We start from the raw sequence: 19,557 nt of genomic DNA, 5'->3' as shown, positions 1-19,557 counted from the left end.
GAACCTCATTAGTACTCTAGTACCATTTTTCTACAAGATGTGAAATACTGAATCTATATATTCTCTTCAATAGGATGTTTCAATAACCGATTTCCTATAAGTAGATGAATCTAACAGTATATTTTTTATTTCCATAGTTGGAGTTGATCCCTATATTTTCCAAATATAATTTAGCAAGTTATAGTTGTATAGGCAAATGTATTTAGAATGGAATTATATTTCATTTAATGAGACAAATTTATTATTTTGGACAGATTTTTCTTTTGAACAGAATCAAAAATCTGTCCTTATGCATTTATATCTGTGAAATTAATTGCTTTGACTTCATGAATATTCTAGTGATTTAGTTAGAAGGATCCTGAGATTTAGAGTCAGGGAATCTTGATTTCAGTCTGTCATTTACTAGTAGAGGCAAGTTACTAAACTGCTCTTATTTCCCAATTTTCTTTATCTTTGAAATCTGAACCCTATAATATAGATGGTTAGAGGACTTAATGAAAATATAAATATGTCTTAACAGGTGACTTATCATAAGCATCAACCATCAGGAATCTCTCCTTAGGAATGGTAATTACCATATTTTCAAGACAGTCCAGGTTATGAGTAGTAGAGAGAGGGGACTGCTGTGGAGGGAGATTTTGTGGGGTAGGAGACTTTAACAATAATGTTAATATTTTATTAGATGTGAGCACTCATTTTGTATATTGTTCTATGTCTTCAATATTTCTTAATTGTTAAAAATAATCTTTCCCTATGAAATACATAAAACTCTCCTATGACATATGTTAACCAATAAAGTGTCTGTCATTTTTCTGTCAAAGAACAGTACTTACTAGGACACTCTGAAATGTATTCTTCACAGTTCTCAGCTTGCTTGGGGCCTGCTTATAAGAGTATCATGTCCATCTTGCCGTTATGTTACATTGCACAAAGTATCACATTTCAATTGTGTGTATTAAGTAGATGCAGAGGTCACAGACTGTCGTGGGATTGAATTTATCTCGTAGAAGTAGTGTTTGTTCCACACAGTGTTGGTCTTCATGGTGACTTAAAGTCTCATGAAAAATCAAGAAATGTTGTCACCCTGGACTTGCATCTCTGCGTGACAACAGTGAGTTCGTGCTGAGTATCAGCTGCTTCCTTTGCCTGGACCATGTGCTCAGAATTCTCCACACTCTCCAGGCTCCCTGACACTGACACAAACTTCATTTGCCTGTTATCATCATAAATGCTTAAATTAACTGTTTGGCCCCTATAGGCAGTTTAGTTTCTAACTGTTAGAGATATTATATTCAGTACATGTCACAGTCTTCTATTGATATTTTGCTGTTATATTTTAATTTGATGTCACATATTTTCAATACTTTATAAAGCACACTTAGATTTTCTCTACAAACATATGACATAAAGTACTCTGTCAACTCCTCCTCTCATATCCAAACATGTTACCAATTAAATATTTCTCAAATCTAGTTCTTCCTGTCCAACCTTACTGCGCTGCTCCACCTCAGGCCCTCATGATTTCTGGCCTGGAATTCTTTAATTGCTCCCTAACTGTTCTCCTGGCCTCCAGTCACATTCCTTTCAACTTATCCTCAAGTGTATTGCTAGAATGATATGTCATAATACAGATCTCATCTTACCACCCTGCTATTTCAAAATCTCCTACATCTTCCCATCTCCTATGGCGCAGGTCAGCAAACATTTCCTTACAGGTCCAGGTGCTAAGTATTTTAGGCTTTGCCGGCATAAGTTTCCTGCCACAAATATCGACTCTGCTATTGTTGAGTTGAGCACAAAAGCAACCATAGACAACATATAAACAAATGACAGGGCTGTGTTCCAATAAAACTTACTTAGAAAGCCAGCCCCTGGTCTAGGGTTACAGTTTGTTAACCCCTGTTCTATGATACAAAAAGCACTCCCTGTCTTCCCTCCCATCTCATCTGCAACTCTCCCATCCTGTTTCCTGCAGTTTCAAAAGCACCATTCAAATTCTTAAACTTCTCTGAGCACAACATCTTTCTATATCCAGTTATTTCATTCTTTTCATTTAAACTTTTTTCATAAATAGCGAAATATTCTAATATATTTTGTAAAATGTTAATTCTCAAATGATGGTCTCATATGTAAACATAAGGTTGCTTAGCCACTTGCTGACATCTTTTTAAATGTATTGTGAAGTCATATTAAAAGTCATATTAAAAGCAATTTTTAACAAGTCTTTCATGAAAATCATAGCCTTGATGTGATCCATGTTATAGTTTGAATACTAATAACACATTCTCCAAAAATCTCAGAATAAGGTGGTAGGAAACTAGTTCTGTTTCATCCTTACAACTGTATTGAATCAAGTTTATTGAGAGGACAATTTTAGGATAGTAGGACTTGAAAGAGCGAACTCATGTTGTGTCCTATCTTCATCACAATTGTTCTTTTCCAATACAGTTAAGAAAACAGAAAATATTTGGTTTTAGGATGTGACTTGCCTAAAGTATTGGACTTCAAGTTGCTATTTAAATTCTAATAGGTCACACTTCACATGTTTCCATAAGCTAAGAAATAGCACATCTTGAGAATATGTTGTTAAATCTGTGGGTTTGCCTCCTTATTAAGTTTTGGTTCTTTAGGCTATTGCTGATTGGTACAGTGTTGGGTAATAAACAAAACCTTTTCCAGTAAAAAAGTGAAAAAACTTAATCCTTGCATCATATTAATGAAAAGTATTATTCTGTTACTAAGGTGAGAGAGCAGATTGGGTATAGCTTGTGTGATAGGATTTTGTTAAAATATGGATGGATGTTGATTATTATAAAGTTTTCTAAAATTTTCTGATATTCACATAACAATACATTAATTTAAAGCTCCATCTTTTAAAACTGACCTGTAAATGTCTTTTATGGTTGATTTTTAGACACCAGCTGAACAGGCCAAAGCCAGACTACAACTGGTTCTTGAAGCTGCTGGTAAGTATTGATAATTAACTTTATTTAAATGAAAAGCTTGAAATAAATCCTAGCATGCTTACAGGTGAGTCAAAAAGAAAAACACCTATTTTCATGTATCCTTACAAATTTATGAGATCTAGGTTGTATGTATGGCTGTACATACATAGAGCCCAGGTTGTGGACTCTATCCCCAGTTGGGGGCATGTAGGAGGCAGCCGATCAATGACTCTCTGTCATTGATGTTTCTATCTCTCTCTCTCCCTCTCCTTTCCTCTCCTCTCTATGAAGTCAATAAAGATATATTTTAAAAAAATAAAAATAAAAGCACTTCTGTTTTATGCAGTAGCCTATTCATTTTATCTTTAGTTATGTAGAAAACATGATACATTACTATTTTGCTTGCTATAGTGTCTTATCCTATAGTAATAGGATAAAGCTAGTTAGTGTGATCTTATCATTTACATAGTACATATTCATTCTTTAGTGGCATTTTGCTTTGATAAATATTTTTTATTTATAATTTGAGTATTGACAAACCCTTGCTTTAGTGGAAAATATTTGTGGTGCTTAGTCCAGAAAATACTTTTCTATCAATACAACTATAAAGAATTTCATTTCATAGTTTATACAGTTTTCTTTTATTTCTTGATCTTTTGATATGATTTTGAAGCATATTATAAAACCAATCTGACAGTCCAAACCTCACAGTGTATAACTTGTTTATATCAATCCCAGCTGTCACTCCTTATTTTTTTAAATTTAACATTGTAAATTCTGTTAAGGATAAAAAGCTAGGTTCTGTGTATTTGAGAAACTTTCAAAATATTATGACAGTTTTCAAATTTAAAAACATACATTGGCCTGGATAAGCAAAGGACAGACCTTAGCGAGATGTAACGTTTTTTATTAATTTCTCCAGTTTTTCAATAACACTGTGATCTGCATCCTGTTTACAAATTGTGTTTTCCCTTTTTTAGATTATTTTCTTGGGATTGGTTATATAGAAATGAGTTTATGAGGTTAGAGGATATTAATCTTTAGACCAACTTTTTATACATTTTTGCTAAATTGTTTTACAAAAGAACTGTGCTACTTTTCATTGCCACAGTTAAGTAACCATTTTTACCAGACTTTGCTTTTTGATGCCAGTTCCATGAATATATTGCTTCATAAAATGATAGAATGTGTTATACCCCTTTGAAAAATATCCAGTGCTGTTTTTAATGAGAACGGTGGCCTGGAAAGGGGAAGCAGTGGATGAATAGGGGAAGAGCAGATAAGCAAATATAGAGCTTGTTGTCCAAGTGCCAGATCTCTGTTTCAGTGAGGAATTCAAGGTGTTCGTTGTATTATTAAAAGTAAACAAATAAAATTAAGAGGGAGGAATAAAAGAAATTGAGCTCAGTCTGGTGAAGCTTGCAGTTCAAGTCTCGCCTAGTCCTAAGATTGAGGTGAGTGGATAGGAAGGTCTGGTATTGCCTGTTCTATCACATTGGAGTTTACTTGAGTTTCCAGGGAAAACATTTTCAACTTTGGGCCTTTAAAATTGGGTACAGGGAAGGACAAGGCTGTATGCTGGATTCTTGAGACAGGGTTTATTTAGCCTTATAATTGCTATAATCTGGTTGATAGGGTTTATATATAGAAACTTGCTGACTAGACTTAGTCTTTTACTCTAACTTTGGGTCCAGAAGAAAGTTTTATATATAACCATTGCATTGTTACTGATTTATTAGTGAATGTTAGTAATATTACTGAGTTGGAAATAAAATATATTTAGAACATTTGGCAATGATTATTAGTGGTGTGATTTTGAAAGAGTAAAATAACATTAAGCAAAATATAACTGTAGCGTGTAATGCAGATTGTACCAAACATTAATTTGAAATCAGATATTATTGTATTTATAATTATATTTTATATGCACTGAACTGTTACATTTTTATACTTTGCTATGCTAAATCTTCAGATTTAGATAGACTCTTTTTTCAGATTAATTGCCAAATTTCAACAGAAATCCAATTTTATCTCTCTTGCTTAACAGTTAAGGTTATATCTAATGTTGCTTTTTAAATCTTCAAATGGCAATAGGACACAGAAGGTTATGAAATTGTATAAATTTTTAAAATTGAATCTAAGTTGTAACTTCAGCTAATGATTTATTCTTTGATACTGAGTAAATCCAATTACAAACTGTTTCTGCCATGATTTTTACCCTTTTTAAAAATACTTTTATCATTCTCATATTTAAGATTCAAAACCTTGACAATTTTTAACTGCTGTATAGTCAGTCATTCACATAGAATTAATCACTTTTATTTTGAGTATTTTTTATATTTATCCCTTTATTATCTTCCCACTGCCATCTCCTTAGTCTATACTAAGGCCAAACATTTCACCCCAAGACTAATCCCTTAGCTCCTAATTGGCCTCTTGCTTCAGTTCTCCAGAGAGATGGCAGTGAAGAGCGGAAGAGCTCTCAGTCTGCTTCCTACTCATTCTGTGACCTTGAGCAGTTTGGTCAGCCAAAGGGATTTCTTAAATGGAGTAGGGCACATCTGTATATTTCCTAGTTTACTATGGTTCTCTATTTTTAAAAAGTAATTTATTGAGGTGAAATTTACATAATATAAAACTAATAATAATTATTTAAAGTGAACAATTATATACATATTTTTATGTATGTATTTAAAGTGACATTAAATACATTTGCAATGCTTTATAATATCTACCACCTCGATCTAGTTCTAAAACATCTGCATTGCTCCAAAGTACAACCTCTTACTATTAAGCAGTTTTCTCTCCACTCCCCTTACTCCCAGCTCCTGGCGACCACCAGTTGGCCCTCTTTCTCTATTAATTTATCAATTCTGCCCGGCCGGGCATGGCTCAGCAGTTGAGCGTCGACCTAGGATCCAGGCAATCGGGGTTCAATTCCTGGTCAGGGCACATGCCTGGGTTGCAGGCTCGATCATCATTGATGTTTCTATTAATTTATCAATTCTGGATATTTTATATAAATGAAATCATGCAACCTATGGCCTTGTGTGTTTGGCTTCTTTCACTTAACATAATGTTTTGGAGGTACAGCCATGTTGTAGTTTTTGTCAGTATTTTATTTCTATTGAAGGCTGAATAATACTCCATTGCATGTATATACACCATTTGTTTATTCTTTGTATATTGATGGAAATTTGGATCAGTTCCACCTTTTGGCTATTGTGAATAGTGTTGCTGTGAACATGCATATGCATGTACTCTTTTGAGTACCTGTTTGTATTTGGGGTAGGGATATGCCTAGGAGTGTCATTGTGAGATCATTTGGTAACTCTGTGTTTAACTTTTTGAGAAACCACCAAAGTTCTCCACAGCAGCTGAGCCACATTACTTCCTCACCAGCAATGTATGAGTTCAGTCTCCTAATGTCTCAAGTTGACCATGTCACACATTTAAGGTAACTGTTTGAAAGTATTTAGGATTAGGGGCTTCTCTGTTCCATAATACCCTCATCTGTAAAGGGAAAGATAATAACTACCTCACAGGGTTGTTGTGAAGATAAATATAATATTATAATATGTGAAGTGCTTAGTCCAAGCTTGGCAAAATGGTAGCCACCAGAAAATGTTTATTTTATATTGCTTTTTGTGAATACCACTGCTAGATGATGCTTTCTTAGCCACCTTTTGGTCATGCTACCCCTTTGCTCAAAATTATTTACTGGCTCTCAATTGCTTACACAATCAGTTTTACATTTCTATGCTTAAGGTTCCAAGGATCCACACACTTAACTATCTTTATTTCTTAGAATTCATTTCTGTACTTTTTCTCATTGTTCTTTGAGTTAGTTACTCATGTTCTTTTCTGCCTGGGACTCTTTGCTCAGGATTTTACCCCTTCTAAAAGTATCTTCCTTTTTACTCTCCCCCTCTTTAAACACTCAAGATGCATCTCAGATAAAATGTCCACATGATTTCCCTGACCATTTCAGCACGTGCTGCTTCTCTCCTTCTTTGAATTCTTTTTTTCCTTGCCTGTTCACAGCATTTATGCTGATCTTTATTCACATACTACTGATATTGTTTCATGAATGCTGGACTTATTTTCCCAATGAAATTATAAACTTCTTAAGGTTAGGAACCATATCTTAAACTTCTAAATCTTTCCCAGCAGTTTTAATAGCACCTGTAGTGAGTGGTACTTACTGTACCAAGTAGAAGTCCAGCTATTAATCTTTGGTGAATAAGTCATTGGGGGAAAACAAATGGTTTGGATAATTGAACATTAAACCTTTAAATGCTAGTGTGCTCATTTTAACTACAGTTTGATGGATTTTCAAGTAAGAGTACGAAAAAGTTTTCTGGCTTCAAACATAAAATATACATGACAGTAATCTGGCTTTTTAATCTTAAAGTTTAAGGTAGTGAGTGACAGAAAAGATAATAAAACATGATGATCATGGAGGAAGGAGAAGGAATAATAAGGCTACTTAAAGACTTATCTCTGTCACTTTTCCTCTTACTCATGTTTGACTTTTTAGCACCTTTCCAAACATTATTTTGGTTTTCCACAAAAACACAATATTATCTTATGCCAAGTATGTTCATGGGTTAGAAGAAGAATTTAGAAGGGAGACTTGTCTGGAACATAAATACTTTTTATTAGCGTGAAAAGATGACGCTTTTCACAAGATATAATTGTCTTTAAATTCTCCTTAATGTTTTACTTTTAATAAAATTACTGACACATGCAACCTTTAAAATTATATCCCTAGTGTTATAAGAAAAAAATAGAAATTTTTTAGTGCATGTATGGTAAATCACCTTTATCATAAAACCTCTGTTAATATTTCAGTTTCTGAATTATGTCTATAGCCCTTTGTATTGTGCTTTATAGTTTTCAAAGCACTTGCATAAATCTTTTATCATTCGACTCACATCACTGCGTGGAGAGCTAATTAGCTTCATTTTACAAATATCCTGAAAGTGTAAATGACTTGTAAAAGATCACATACCTAATAAGTGGCAGAACCGGGACTCAAACTCGAGCTTTTTCTGTTCATACGTTAAATCCCTCAGTTATGTTGGGCAGAAAGAAGAGTGATAGAAAATACCACCAAATACATACCTGGTTTTGTTAGGTGTAATGCTACAATTATCTTACAATAAAATAATCTGTATCTTCAAGCAAACCTTTGATTCTGAAATGAATTTCTTCTAATTGATAATAGAAAAGGATTAGTTTCAGTCAAAATGTTCTTTCCCTTAACTGTTAGAGTGCTCATAATAGTTAAATTTCTGATAACTTTGAAAAATCTAGGGCAATTTATGCCTGCCAATGTTTTTGTCATAAACCTAACTAGGATCATGCATTTCAGAGCCCTTTGCTGGGTTGGAAGCTGGTTAAGTATTGTTAAAAACACAGATAAGGTCCAGACCCTTTCACATTATATCCAGGTAAGAAGCTATGCTTAGGAATAGCCGTAAGTGCCTCACTCCATTTTTTGCAGCATGTTAAACTTAGGTTTTAGTCTAGGTAGTTACCTGCTGAGCACCTAGAAGCCAAGTCCTGGCCCTTTCTCTTCATAGCAGTGTGATCTTGGAAGTCTCAATATTGTCTAAAATTCAGTCTAACTTTAAATATTTGTAATTCAGAAAACTGCAAATGAGATTTCTAGGCTAGTGCTGTACTGTTTCCAGGGAGCATAGACAGCTGCTCTGCCACCCTGACTTAAAGCTGCCAGATATTTTACTCTGTAGGTTTCTAACCACTGACCTGTGGGTCCAAGACACAGCCTGATTTATTGTGAGAGAGGCTTTCATGTAAAACAAACCTAAAAAACAGAGCAAGTGTTTGCATAATTAATTTCTATTTTATGTAAATAAGTAGTTGTCAGACTTTTTGCCCCCTCATTTTGGTTTCTGCTTGATTTGTGCTGGCATCTAGATTCATATCCCACTTCACTAACTGACTTTGTGAGCTTGGGCATTTCATTTCCCGTTACTCTGTTTTACTTTCTTCATCTATAAAATGGAAATATTAATAGCACATAACTATTGGTGCTATTGTTATGCAGTTTAAATGAGTTAACATTTGCAAAACACTTAAAACAGTGCCTGGTACATAGTAAGTATTGAGTAAATGTTAGCAATCGTTCTGAAAGGCAGTATGCTATGGTGGTTAAGTTCTCAAGTCAGATGGCCTGGGTACCATTTCCAGCTCTATTATCTACTGATAAAACATGGGAAAGTTGTTGAAGCTTGCTGAACATCAGTTTTTTCATTTATGTAATGAGAATAATAATAAATAATGTGGTTTTTTTAGAGTTTTTATGAGAACTAAATAAGTTAATGTAATAAAGTGTTTAGAACAGCACCCAACAGCAACCGAATGTTCTATAAATATTAGCTAGTACTAGTAAGGGTAGTCTTTTATGGCATCCCTGGAGTGGAAAGAAGAGATATAGAGCCAGACATCTTCCTCATACCAGCATGCGTATACAGTTAGAAGTTATCAAGAATTAAGAATAGTGCTTTTTAAAGGAAACAAATGAATAAAACCTTAGGTAGTATAATTGACTTTGGCATTGGTTAAAACCTTTTTGTCATCAAATATGGTTTCTACAAACTTCAGAAATTCTACATAAAATATAATGGCTTTAATGCAAAATCAAATTAATAATGTTAATTTAACTTTCAGTTTCCAATTATGAGCAAGACTTCTAGCTTTGTTTTAAGCCAAAAAGATACAATAGTGTTTCCTAAGGAGTATCATTAAGTAAATTGCTTTTTAAAAGTATAAGTTGTTTTAGCATCAGTTATATGTTTATATTTGAATGGCCATTATTTATCCCTAATAATATTTAGTAAGAAAGCTATCAGCTAGAGTCTAACAATACCACAACTACTTGCCATGTTTGAGCAGATGTTAAGCAGACAGTAGTTGAATGTTAATTTTGAGAGGCTGGTATATTTAAGCCTAGCTGAAGTATGTTGCATGTGGGCTTTCTAGACTTGAGTACAATGCTGGATCTCTGGGGAGAATTTTAAAACTAAACCTCTTTATTTTGGGTCCTCTATATGGACTCTCTCAAGTCAGTATAAAGCAGATCATCCCTAGGCTAAAGCCCTTCAGCTTTTGTTATTGGGCTCTGTAGACCTGTAATTAGGCCTCCTGGCAGGCCTTGCAGGCCAGTTAATGGTCATATGGAGTTTCTGTGAGGCAGACTGGCTTTGTATAAATCCTGGGTAGGAATACGTTTATGGGTCACTTCCTACCAGGACCATGCTTTGTCCTTGTGCCCTGCGGGCTGACAGGGAGCAGGTTCCCTTGACCATGGACTGTTCAGTTTGCAACTCAAAATCTACTCCACTAATCCCCAGTGTAAACAGAGGATTTAGAAGGGCTTCTGTCACTTACAGTTGCCAATTCACTTGGGTGTCTGTGAATTTATTTTCCCCTAGACTTCATTATTGAAAGACTGACAAGTGTATAAGATTTGGATGTTTGTTTATATATCAAAGTCATGGTTTCTTTTTCAGTGGTTTTAGAATTATTGTCAGTAATTTATTTACAATCGAATTATGTAATGTGTTTTTTTATTAACCACCTTTTAATATTTCTTAATTTAAGCCATTAAAATTTTTGAATGATAACCAACCTTTCCCTATCAGGAAAATTGTACATCTTTTTTTTGTAAGAGTAAAATAATACTATGTAAAGAAAATTACCAAAAAATGGTTAATACAGATATCAGATGAGTCAAGGAGATAATTAATTCAAAACTTTTCTATATTATATATTTTTGTATTAAGTAAAAATCCCATTTTATATTAGCAGAACTTTTCAAGGAGGAATATAAAATCATTATATAAAATGCTTGATAGAACTGTTTCATGAAATATTTAAATATTAAGTGTGTCATTTATTGAGCATCTACTATGTGGTAAGCACTTTTTTATGTTTTTATATATTATAAATATTTTAAATAATTGGTCTATGTTTTCTAGCTAGGCAAAATATTTGGATTTTAAGAAGGCCATGGTTGAGATTTCTTCTGTTTTCATTCATTCATTCATTCATTCATTCATTCATTCATTCAATCCTTTACTTCATTGTAGCTTTTGCTTTATTGCTCAGATTATATTAAGATTTGATTCTAAAGTGTGTAAGTTCGGAGTATGTTCCGCAAAGAACAGTCACCTATCTTCCTGTGGGCCAGTTTTTCTTTTGGGGGAAAGCAAATGATGAATTCTTTCCCAGGTCTCATCTAGTAAATCAGAGCTCAGTATTTTGCATTTTGTGATGTAAAAATGGTTCATGACAGATGTGGCTGAAAAGACCACATACGTAGACTGTATGATTTTAGTCTGGTGGAACTAATAGGATCACTCATTACATTTTAGACCCTGGGGTTTCTTTTTTCTTTCATAATAATAATAAAAAAACCTGTTTAAATAGAGTGGCCCTTTTTGTGTGTGAGTACAACATCTCCTAAATTTACAGAGTTGATGGTAACAAATCAACAAATAATCCTTTCTCTCTTCCAAAAAAAATATTTAATTAATGTTTATTTAATGTTTACTGTTATATTTTAATTGCTCTGTCATCCCATGAAAGTTAAGATTTTATTCTGTTTTTATAAAGGATTTAGTTGAATTTTACTTAGCAAAACTAGAAAATACATTTCTTTAGGAATTCAAGACCTGTGAATTAAATCGAGTTATATGGTAATAAAAGCAAGTTTTGTAAATGTTGAAATAATTAATGGCAGCATTGGTGTTTTCTTACAACTAGGACAATCATAGCATAGTCTATTTTTCTTTTTTAATGTACACAGTGTATTTATTGAAATAGAAAATATTTGTGGTCTATTTTGGAATTCAAAAAATGGAAGCTCCTGAACACTGAAGAGTGGTTCTATTTTAGTTTTGACCAAAAGTATATATTTACATTGAAAAATATCCTGGGTGTTATATAGCAAAATGCTAATAGTGGTTATTATCACTGGGTGTGGGGTTTAAGGTTATTAAAAATATTCTTTGGCTTGTTTTTATTTTCTGATTGTTTTGTAGTTATGAAGAGAACCTAAGGAAGTTTAGTAAAGGTTTGATTTAAACGTGATAAAAATCCCCTATATTTAGTATGAAATTCGATGAGTTTTGAAAACATATACAGTCATGTTAACTACCACCAAAATTTTTGATAAAGAACATTTACATTACTCCAAAAAGTTCCCTTGTACTTCATTAAAGTCAATTCTGTCTCCCTGTTTCAGACCTTAGCACACTAATCTGCTTTATGTCACTGTCGTTTTGCTATTTTCAGAATGCCATATAAATGGAAATAGAGTATGTAGACTTTTGTCTATGGTCTTTCACTTGGCATAATGCTTTTCAAGTTTGTCTGCATTGTCGTAAGCATCATTTCTGTTACCGCTGAGTAGTATTCCATTTCATGGCCATACCAGTTTGTTTATTCATTTAGCAATTGGTGGACAGGTGGGTTGTCTCCAGTTTATGTTTTTTATGATTAAAATTTATGTAATTTAAACTTATGATTAAAACTTATGTGTCTTTTCAGCCACATCTGTTCATGAATCATTTTTACACTGGAGTACAAGTCTTTGTAAACATATATTTTCATTTCTCTTGAATAAACTTAGGAATTGGATTGCTTAGTTATGTAGTTATGTTGTTTTATCTGTATAAGAAACTGCCAAACTGTTTTCCAAAGTAGCTGTACCATTTTGTGTTTTCACAGCGATGTGTGAAAGTCCCATTTATTCCATATCCTTGACATCACTTGGTGTTGTCAATATTCTGCTGTTTAGTTTCAGCAATTCTTTTGGGATACGTTATATCTTATTTGATTCTACTGTACATTCCTGTGATAACTCATGAGGTTGAGCATCTTTTCATGCAGTCATTGTCATCTGTATACTTTTGTGAACTATCTGCTCGTATCTGTTGTCCATTTTAAAGGAGTTCTTTATGTTATTGACTTGTAGAGTTATTTATATATTCTGAATACATATCAGATATATACTTTATAAATATTTTCTCCCATTCTATGCCTTGCCTGTTTATTTTCTAAACAGTTTTTAAAATTATTAACATACGTAGTAGAATACACTTTTTAGTGAGAATTCTTTGATTTTTGAAAAATGCAAACAGTGTGTAACAATATCCAAAATCAAGATATAGAACAATTGTATCATCCCATTACCCTTCCTCGTGAAGCTCTCCCACCACTCCTAGCTCCTGGAAACCACAGGTCTATATTTTGTCCCTATACTTTTTACTTTTCCAATGCCATGTAAATGGAATATGCAGCTTTTTGAGTCTGGCTTCTTTGACCTAGCATAGTGCTTTTGAGATTTATCCACAGTGTTGCATTTATCAGTATTGTATTATTCTTTTATTACTGAGTAGTATTCCATTGTGTGGAATTAATTGAAAGTATTTAGGTTGTTTTCAGTTTTGGATGATTATGAATTAAACCATTATGACATTCTCAAATAGGGTTTTGTGTGAACATAAGTTTTGTTCCACTTAGGTAAATACCTAGGACTGAGATTGCTGGGACGTATGATAATTTTATGGGAAGTATTTTAACTTTATGGGAAACTGCAAACTGTTTTCCAAAGTGGCCGGACCATTTGCATTCCCTATGAGAAATCAAGTTGTTTCACATCTTTGTCAGTACTTGCTTGGTGTTACAGTTTTTGTTTTGCTTTGGTCATTCCAGTTTATCTGTTTTTTTCTTTTGTGTTTACACTTTCAATGTCATATGTAAGAAATTTTTGCCTAACCAGAGAACACGAAGACTTGCTTCTGTTTTCTTCTAGAATTTCATAGTTTGGATTTTACATTTAGAATTGTCCCTTATTTTAAATTAATTTTTGTGTATTTTATGAAGTATGGGTTGAAGTTCTTATCTTGGCATATGGATATCTGGTTTACCCAGTACCATTTGTTGAAAGGTATTTTTTCTCCACTGAATTGTCTTTGTACTTTTGTAAAATATCAATTGACTAAATATGACTAGGTATGTTATGAATTCTGTATTCTGTTCCATTGATCTATATGCCTATCTGTCCTTTTGTCAGTACCACACCGCCATGATTACTGTAGCTCTATAGTAATGAAAGCAGTTAGTTAGTCCTTCAGTTTTGTTCTTCTTTTTCAGAATACTTTGCCTGTTCTAGTTCCATGGGCAGGTTTTTGTATGGATATGTTTTCAACTCCTTTGGGTAAATACCAAGGAGTGCAGTTGATGAATCATGTGGTAAGAGCATGTTTAATTTTGTGAATACTGCCAGACTATCTTACAAAGTGACTGTACCATTTTTGCATTCCCATCAGCAATGAATGAGAGCTCCTGTTGATCCACACCCTCTCCAGCATTTCGTGGTGTTGGTGTTCTGGATTTTGGCCATTCTAATAGGTGTATAATGGTATCTTGTTGTTGTTTTTTGTAATTTCCTAATGACATTGTTAAGCATCTTTTTATATTTTTATTTGCCATCTGTATGTATTCTTTGGTGAGGTATCTATTAAGGTTTTTTCCCCATTTTTTATTTGGGTTGTTTGTTTTCTTATTGTTGAATTTTAAGAGTTCTTTGTATATTTTGGATAACAGTCCTTTATCAGATGTGTCTTTTGCAAATATTTCCACCTAGTCTGTGACTGGCTTTCTCATTCTCTTGACCTTGTCTTTCACAGAGAAAAATTTGTAAATTTTAATAAAATCCAGCTTATCATTTCTTTCTTTCATGGATCATGCTTTTGGTAGTGTTACCTAAAGAGTCACTGCTGTACTGAACATCATCTGGGTGTTCTCCTGTTATCTTGTAGGAGTTTTACTACTTTGTATTTTATGTTTAAGTCTGTGATCCATTTTTAGTTCATTTTTGTGGAGGATGCAACGTCTTATGCCTATATTAAAATTTTTTCATGTGGATGTCTAGCTGTTCCAGCACCATTTATTGAAAAGACTGTTTTTTTCCTCCATTGTTTTGCCTTTGCTCCTTTGTTAAGTAAAGGTGGTTAAGTGTGTAGTCTATTTCTGGACTTTATATTCTGTTTTATTTATCTATTTGTCTATTTTCACCAGTATCACACTGTCTTGATGACTGTTGCTTTATAGTAAGCCTTGAAGTCCAGTAGTGTCAGTCTTCCAGCTTTGTTCTTCTTTCATACTGTGTTGGCTGTTCTGGGTCTTTTAGCTCTCCTTATAAACTTTAGAATCAGCTTGTTGACATCCATGAAATAACTTGCTGGGATTGTGATCGGGAGTACATTAAATCTATAGATCAATGTGGGAAGAACCGATATTTTGACAATATTGAGTCTTTCTGTTATAAGCATGAAATATTTCTCCAGTTATTTAGTTCTTCTTTTACTTTGTTCATTAGAATTTTATAGTTCTTTTCTCATATAGATCTTGTACATATTTTGTTAGAATTATACCTAAGTATTTTGTTTTTCTGTGTGCTAATTTAAATGTTATTGTGTTTTAAATTTCAAGTTCTACTTGTTTATTGCTGGTAGATTTGAAAGTAATTGGTTTTGTTCATTAAAGTTGTAGTATCCTGCAAACTTGCTATATAATCACCTATTAGTTCCAGGAGTATTTTTGTCAGTTCTTTCAGGTTTTCTACATAGATGATCATGTTATTTTGGAACAAAGACAGTTGTATTTCATCCCAATCTACATACTTTTTATTTCCTTTTCTTGTCTTACTGCATTTGCTAGGACTTCCAGTATGATATTGAAAAGGAGTGGTAAAAAGGGACATAATTACCTTTTACCTGATCCTAGCAGAAAGGCTTCACGTTTTCACCACTAAGTATGATGTTAGCTATAGGCTTTATGTAGATATTCTTTATCAAGTTGAGGAAGTACCCCTCTCTTCTTAGTTTAGTGAGAGTTTTTATCATGAACGGACATTGGATTTTTTTCTTTTGTTTTTTCTGCATCATTTGATATCATCATTAGATTTTTAAATACGGTATATCATATTTAAGGATTTCTCAATATTTAACCACCCTTACTTAACTATAATGAATCCTATTTGTTAATGGTGTGTTATTTTTAATGTAATGTTGCATTCTGTACTGTAACATCGTATTTAGTTTTTATATTAATACTCATATATGGTATTGGTCAGTAATTTTATTTTTTTGCATCTGTTTTTATCTGGTTTAGGTATCAATGTTATAATTTATAACAACAGTTTGACAGTTTTCTTTCATTTCTATACTCTGGAATAATTTTTGTAGCATTAAAACTGTCTTTGATAGTTTAGTAGATTTCCCGCTGTGAAGCAGGATGGACCCGTTACCTTTTTTGTATTTGAAAAGTTTCTCTGTTTCTTCTGTGAAACTTGATATAGTTAAGCTTTCTAATCTCTAAAAAGTTTAATTTTGGCAAACTGGATTTTCCTAGTAAATTATCCATTTAATCTACATTTTCAGATTTATTTATTTATTTTTAATTTATCTTTATTGTTGAAGTATTACAGATGTTCCCTTCCCCCCCCCCCGTTGACCCCCTGCCCACCTCTCCCATCCCCTCCCCCAGGCCTTCCCCCTCCCATTGTCTGCCCATGGGGTATGCATGTAAGTTCATTGGTTAATCTCTTCCCACCTCCTCCTTCCCCTTCCCTCTGAAATATGTCAGTTTGTTGCATGTTTCAATGTCTCTGGATCTTTTTTGTTCATTAGTTTATTTTATTCATTAGATTCCACATATAAGTGAGATCATGTGATACTTGTCTTTGACCGGCTTATTTCCCTTAGCATAATACTCTCTAGGTTCCTCCATGCTGTCTCAAAGGGTACCATATCCTTCTTTTTTACAGCTGCAAAGTATTCCATTGTGTAAATGTCCCACAGCTTTTTAATCCATTCACCTACTCATGGGCACTTGGGTTGTTTCCAGATCTTAGTTATTGTAAATATCGCTGCTATGAACATATAGGGGTGCATATATTCTTCCTGATTGGTGTTTCTGGCTTCTTAAGATATATTCCTAGAAGTGGGGTCACTGGCTCAAATGGCAGTTCCATTTTTAATTTTTAATTTTTAATTTTTTGAGGAAATTTATATTTGTATAGAGGTTTCCTAACTATTCTCTTATGAGTTTGGTAATTTTTTCTATTTCAGTGATTATTTCCTCTGGTTCAACTCTTATTTTATATATTTTTCTTTGTTAAATATTTTAATTAATTTTTAAAAGGGTGAGAATATTAACTTGATCTTTCATTTATCACTTTTCCAACCCACTTTTATTTTTATTACATTCTTCCATACACTTTCTTTCAGATTGCTTGTTGTTGTTTTTTTTAGCTTTTTGAGTTGGAAATTTAACTCATTTTTATAATTAATTTTTATAGTTAATTAAGTTTATAACTTAAGAAAGCATTCAGTTTTTCTCTAATTACTGTTATAATCATATCTCATAAATTCTGAGTATAATGTTTTCTCATTATTTTTAAGAAATTCTGTGGTTTTGGTTTCTGTTTCCACTTTGACCAGGAATTACTAGTTTTATTATGTTTTAGTGGATTTGTGTAATATTTCTACTTTATGGACTTTACTGATGTTTTCTTTATTTTTGTGAATATTTCATGTATACTTGAGAAGAAAGTATATTTTCTATTTGCAGAATATAAAGTTTGATATATAGTTAAAAAGATTTACCTTATTGGTTATATTTCTTCATAACTCTTATATGTCCTTCCTTTTATTTTTTTGTCTAGTTTACCCATCTTATACTGAGAATGCATTAATATTCCTTATTGTTGGTTTGTTTCTATCTATACTTGGTTGTGTATTCTGTCATTTCTACTTTATAAAAATAATTTCTATGCTATTCGATGCATAGATATTAACTGTGGTATCTTCATCTTGAGTAGTTGCTTTTAGCATTAAAGTATATCCTTTTATGTCACATTTAATGTTTTTTGGCATAAAATCTACTTTGATATCAGGATCCCAAATCCCACTGTATTGTTTCCATTTTTCTTGTATACTTTTGCCCATCTCTTATTTTCTTTCTGAATTATTTTGTTTTTGGCGTGTCTCTTGTGTGCAACCTACAGTTAGGTCTTGTGTTTTAAAATTAATTTGAAAATCTGTTTAATAGGTGAATTAAGCCTGTTTACATTTATTGATATTAATAACATATATGGTGTAAACTGTATCATATCATTTTGTAATTAGTTTATTTTGTTTTATCAATAATTATTTTGTAAGTTTATGTCTTTTCAGTGCTCTTGTGTACACTTGGTGTTTTTCTTACTGACTTTTCTCTGTTCTTAATATCTTATTAATATTTGTATCTGTTATCTTGGTTTCGTGTGTTATTCCTAGGATGATGTTTCTTTTTCATCTTATTTGCTGATTTTGACATATAGAATTTTAAAAGTTTCATTTAGTCAACCCTGTTAATCTTTTACTTAACCATGTTTCTTTCATCCATCTTTCATTGTATTTAAGATTAGAAAACTATCTGGAGTTAGCCAATTTGTGAGGTTAAGGGCACAGTCCTCCAGATTGCTAAGTCTGTCTTAGACTTCTGATCCCAACTACAAGTATAGAGCTTTCCCCAAACCACTCTCAAAGATATCATTGAAAATTACAGTTGTCATGGTCACATTTATTACAGGGAAACAATATGAATTGGAATTATTCAATGTGGAAGAGACACAGGACTGAGTCCACGAGTGTCCCAAAGGAAGTTTCTGTCTTCCTCAGGATGTGTCACGCCCCCCCCCATCAATTTGTGACAATAGTCATGGCGTATTGTCAACTCCCAGAGCTCACCTAAGCTTCAGTGTCCAGAGATTTTATCCAGGCATCATTACATAGGCATGATTGATTTGTTAATTGCTTATTTCTTCGAAGTCAATCTCCAGCCCTGCCCTATTTCTGGAGATTGGGCTGACATGATGTGGTCCAAAGCCCTAACCCTCTAATCTAACAGTTGGTCTTTTTGTCCTAGGCAGCCCCATGCTAATCCTGTTGGGTGTGGTTGTCTCCACCTATAGTCACCTCAAGAGCATAAATATCAGACTTGGTCTGAGTGACCCACCATGAATAATAAAGACACTTATCACTCTGGCTTTTAGGAACTGCAGACAAAGGCCTGACCTCTCTTTGGGCCAGATCAAATTCTTTACTCCACAGAAGCCTTTTTCTTTCAGCTATTAAATAAAATTCAATATTTTCTTTCTGTTACTGTTTTTATGAATATTCTATCATTAACTCTTGGATTTTTCAGGAATTTAGTGTTGATGCTAAAGATAGAATTTTCTTTTCTTCTGCAAAGAGCTAATCAGTTCCAGCACCATTTGTTAAATAATTCTTCCTTTCCTTACTGATGTTGATGACTGACTTACTCTGGATACCTAGTTTTTAAACCTCTCTTATGTTAATGAGAGTAAATTACAAAATAATAGTAGAAAGTACTCAAGTTAGGCCTGTAATTCTTGACAAGGATGATAGATTGTAAATAGCAGACAAAAGATCTCAGAAACTATCAGACTTTGAGTTTACTGACTGGCAATATCTCTAAGCATGATATCTTAAGGACATTGCCATTT

General features: G+C 33.1%; 1 protein-coding gene across 1 annotated transcript in view; it reads left to right on the top strand.

Annotated features, from left to right (window-relative positions):
- Positions 1-19,557, top strand: part of RSRC1 (arginine and serine rich coiled-coil 1) — a 282,043-nt gene that overhangs the window by 161,545 nt on the left and 100,941 nt on the right. The window contains exon 6 of the mRNA XM_087818356.1: positions 2,915-2,966. Within this exon, the coding sequence (XP_087674482.1) occupies positions 2,915-2,966 (52 nt within the window). The remainder of the gene's footprint in view (positions 1-2,914; positions 2,967-19,557) is intronic.

The sequence above is a fragment of the Miniopterus natalensis genome, chromosome 6, assembly GCF_054644295.1.
Source record: "Miniopterus natalensis isolate mMinNat1 chromosome 6, mMinNat1.hap1, whole genome shotgun sequence".
Classification (NCBI taxonomy): Eukaryota; Metazoa; Chordata; class Mammalia; order Chiroptera; family Miniopteridae; genus Miniopterus; species Miniopterus natalensis.
This window is presented reverse-complemented; position numbering and strand designations above follow the sequence as displayed.